Here is a 4,217-nt window from a genome sequence, read left to right as displayed (position 1 = left end):
TGAACTTACATCATTTTGTTTTGATCTCTCCATATATATCATCATCACCGTATTCAAAAAATTTGAATTCGGTGTTAGGACTACTAGTAACAGGTTTAGAAAGATGAGATTTGCTTGAATCAGAGTTTATGTTAAAGAGTTATTGTAAAGCAAGAAATTTTGAAATTAACAAATTGTTTTGATTTTGATTTTGATTTTGATTCTATGAGTTTTTTTTTTCTTTCTTAGGTGTTCTTAACTTGTGATTATGCCATGTTTGGAAGATCTAACTTAAAATAGTAACTTTTAGCTTTTGACTTACAGTAAAAGTTAAAGTTAGAAGGTTAAAAGTCTGTTAACCTGTTATGAACTTGTGCTAGGAGCATCTTTAGTAGATAGCTGGTCCCAGGCAGTCAGACGAATCACAAAGTACAGTGTTCTCGTCCGACATGTTATGATTTTAAAGTTTAAACCTAGAAAGGGAGTACATTTTAGTCTCCCTCTTATGAAAAGCGCGTTGAAATTGAACAGCCGACTCTGTGCTTTTTTTTTACTAGACCAATACTCGGCGGCTAAATGTTGCATAATATTCTTTGCCCCCATTGTAATAGGATTCATCTCTTTACGACTTAGAGCGTCCACAGTGGGAGAGTAAACCCAAATATTTGGTCTTTTGAACAGACGTAGTGGAACGTACTATCGATCAAATTTTGATCAACGACTAAAACCCAGAGTATATTTGGTCTGGGACCAAGACTAAACCCAAATATAGTCAAGCGTTGGTATACTTCACGCCCCACCACCAGGCGGACATATAGTGCACGTCCCACATCAGGCGGACGTATATTCCACGCCCCACATCAGGCGTTGGTATAGTCTACGCTCCACATGGGGCGTACGTAAAGTCTACGCCCCATTTTTTTCTTTTGTTTTATTTTTGTATGGGGCGGGATTTATACCCGGCCCCATTCTTTGTTTTCAAAATCATTTTAGTGGGGCGGGCTTTATACCTCCGCCCCACTTCTTTCATTTTTTTTTTTTTTAGAATCTACCCAATCAGGCGTTGGTATAGTCTACGCCCCACACCAGGCGAACGTATAATGTACGTCTGACCAAATTTAGTCTTTCCACCGTAGCGTCACACACCATACTAAACCCAAAATTTGATCTTTTTTTCCCTCTTTGATCTTTGGTTATACTCGCACCACTACAGTTGCTCTTAGGCTGTTTCAACCAAAAACTTTATGTACAGCGCACTGAACATGGACTCGTCATTTCCTTGCAATTGGCAAACATTATTCAATTCAAAATTTTCATGTGCTTGTATCTTATGAAGGCCAACCGGAGTCCGGTTTTTAAAGAACAACTCAAGTTTAGTGCTAGAATCAAAAGATTTGTGGTCATTAATAAGCATTAGACTATTTAAGCCATACTTGGCTCATGTCAACCTTGAACAACATAAGCAAGTTTGGAAAGGACAGTAAAAACAAGCTTGGAACAAAAAGAAGTCGGTACCCAAGGAACAATTCTTTTAAGTTACACTCATTTTGTTACAAGCATGCTATTACAGTTTATGCGCCCAGGTACAAACTGCTCTTGAGCATCATGATATAACTCACCTGATCACAAAGTAATAAGCCGAACAAGAGCATTCTACAAACATTCAAAAATTGACCTAATCTAATATCCTTACATCTCATTATTGATAATATCCCTAATCATTTGCTTCGGTATAAGCCCTTCTGTTCTGATGGCGTCCTTACTTGGATCCGCACTGATGAATAACAGAGTAGGCAACCCTCTAACCTGTTAATCAAGAAAAAGTTGGTTAATAATAAAATCAATGGATAACTAAGAAATGGGGCGAGGGAAGATATACCTGCATATCACGGGCAAATTCATGCTCATCATCTGTGTCAACCTTGATAAATAACGCATCTTTCTCATACTCAACAGCAAGCTGCAATGAAAGGTTACAAAATTTCATTAATTGCAACCAAGTTACTATCAATAGCTCTCATTTTACAGGACTAAAGCTTGTTTAACGGTTATAAGGTGATTCTTGTGACAACTTATGACTAACTCGCTGTGTTCCCATACCATCCAACAACATTAATTATGTCCACAAAGTGCAGTAGTTGCGAAAACACTGAAACATTGTGACAATGATAGTACACAGTGATTGTGACTCCACACCCATCGACTCAGTATAGATTGTGCATATTAGCAACACAAAAATTGACACTAGGATTAGAAAACTCTTAGGGGTCTTATTACCAAGCCTAATCTTGATTCATGAAATCTGAAGTCTGAAAAAAGAAAAGAAAGAAGATATTGTTTGACCTTAACCGAGTCAAGTAAGGACTTTGTAAGAATTCATAGGTACATTTGTCATGTGTACAAAACAGGTTCAGATTCAAATAACCCATTTAAACACCTGCCATCAGAACTTTCTTGAGTTGACCAGTGTTTACTTGGTTATTTCAAGATACAATGAACCAGATACGCTCTGAAAGTTTTTGTTCGAATTAAACTACTGACCCTGCATCACTGAATTCTGGAATGGAAACAAAAGAGAAGACAGATGGATGTGGGTTTCATACCAAATACTAAATTAACTGAACTGTGCAATGTATATGGGACACAATTTTTAAGTATCACTATGACCAAATACACACATCCACGTACAAACAGACACACAAACCTACAATACAAGTTTCTTTTTCTTTCTTTTTTCCGGAAAATTTGACATTGTGATTAGAATTATCATTAGGAATGAGGAATTTAACTACCCTATACTATTCCCTTCCTGGAATGAAATTCAACGGTTTAAAATATATTAATATGCAAATATGGCAGGGGATAGAACAGCATCAAAACAACAATATGGGAAACCACACTGAAAACATAATAACAAGAAGAACCGCACACGCATCAATGTAAACTACTGGAACCAGGAGGGGAAGAAAATAGATCCCAGCTAGGCTACTATAGGATCCATCAGGCAGATACAAATGTGGCCGGGAAAAGTGTTTAAAAGTTGGGAGGAGTTTAAGAACCATAACAATAACCAGCATTAGAACGTGTATCTAAGGATCAAATTTCTTTTGGAGTTCATTTTTGAACCCAACATTATCAGCAAACAGCAATCTTAATCATGTTTCTTAGATATAGTTACCAACAAACACTTTTGTGCTCTTATCAGTTATGACATTTCTTCTTCTGTCACTAGATCCCCCAATCGCACATCGGCTAATTACCAGAAACATTTACAAATTCATCACGAACTTGGGTGTGTCTATGTTTCTTATCAGGTGGGTAAATGACCTATGAGTTCAAGCTCAAAAGCAATGCTTGAAATAACCGTAACATGATATTTAAACCCTACAATAGGCAAAGATAAGATAGTAGGTTTACCATTTCCAGCTCCTGTGCCATTAAAATACAAGGACCGCACCATGTGGCATAAAAATCAAGAATTACAGGAACACTTCTATCTCCTCTAACTAGCTCCTGTATTTCCTCTGCTGAATACTTCTTCTGAAAAATAAACACCAGAAACCCCATTAACAACAAAAAGATAGAACTGCAGAGACATATTTAAACAGAAAAATAATAGAGAGAACTTACGACGAGATAATCTTCTCTGACGTGCTTCCCATTTGGGGGTTTACAAAGTAATTTTCTTGTTGTCAATGATGATAGATTTGGTGGGTTATTGGGTTTATTTATAGTCGAAGAAGATGAAAATAAATTGCAGTGGTGGGTTTTAGGGGAAGAATTTGGGAAACTAAGTAAGGGTTTTTGTAAAGCATGAAAACCAAGGGTTTTGGTGGTGATAGCGGAAGTAGTAATGGCACAAGATGTCGTCGCCATGGTTAGAACGGCAGCCATTGTTATTTCGACTGTAAATCCCAAAATCCAGACAGAGAAATGTTGAGAATTTTCTCTACTGCAGGGATAAGAACAGACTGAATTACCCGAGCGGGTTTATATTTTGGGCATTTTCTTAAAAGGTTAGCTCTTAAAACCCATTCAAAGTTCGCGCATAGAGCAAGTCTAGGGGGTGGGGAAATTGGCAATTTGTCCATATCCACCCCACTGTAGGACTGGCAAACAGGATGGCCAAAGGTTACATTTGAGCGGTTATCCATCGTATCTTCATTCGAGTCGATCGACTTAACTTAAAACGATCGAATTAACTTTAGTCAGGCGGTCAAGGAAAGACCGAGTCTCAA

General features: G+C 37.5%; 1 protein-coding gene across 1 annotated transcript; it reads right to left on the bottom strand.

Moving 5' to 3' along the window:
• Positions 1-1,471: 1,471 nt before the first annotated feature.
• LOC113323162 (thioredoxin-like protein CITRX, chloroplastic) lies at positions 1,472-3,974 on the bottom strand. The gene is made up of 4 exons (XM_026571432.1): positions 3,610-3,974; positions 3,397-3,519; positions 1,859-1,939; positions 1,472-1,785 (listed from the first exon to the last, which is right to left on the bottom strand). The coding sequence occupies exons 1-4, from the start codon at positions 3,871-3,873 to the stop codon at positions 1,669-1,671; spliced, it is 585 nt and encodes a 194-aa protein (XP_026427217.1). The 5' UTR covers positions 3,874-3,974; the 3' UTR covers positions 1,472-1,668.
• Positions 3,975-4,217: the final 243 nt, after the last annotated feature.

This window comes from Papaver somniferum, chromosome 11 (assembly GCF_003573695.1).
Source record: "Papaver somniferum cultivar HN1 chromosome 11, ASM357369v1, whole genome shotgun sequence".
Taxonomy (NCBI): domain Eukaryota; kingdom Viridiplantae; phylum Streptophyta; class Magnoliopsida; order Ranunculales; family Papaveraceae; genus Papaver; species Papaver somniferum.
Note: the sequence above shows the minus strand (reverse complement) of the source record. Positions and strands in the feature narration are given on the sequence as shown.

Bases quoted from the DNA above. Each gene is read 5' to 3' on its own strand.
- LOC113323162 (XM_026571432.1), bottom strand. From the start codon at position 3,873: ATGGCTGCCGTTCTAACCATGGCGACGACATCTTGTGCCATTACTACT. The intron at 3,520-3,609 runs GTAAGTTCTCTC...TTTATTTTTCAG, and splicing joins TCAGAGAAGATTATCTCGTC to AAGAAGTATTCAGCAGAGGA. The intron at 1,786-1,858 runs GTATATCTTCCC...CTTGATTAACAG, and splicing joins AATTTGCCCGTGATATGCAG to GTTAGAGGGTTGCCTACTCT.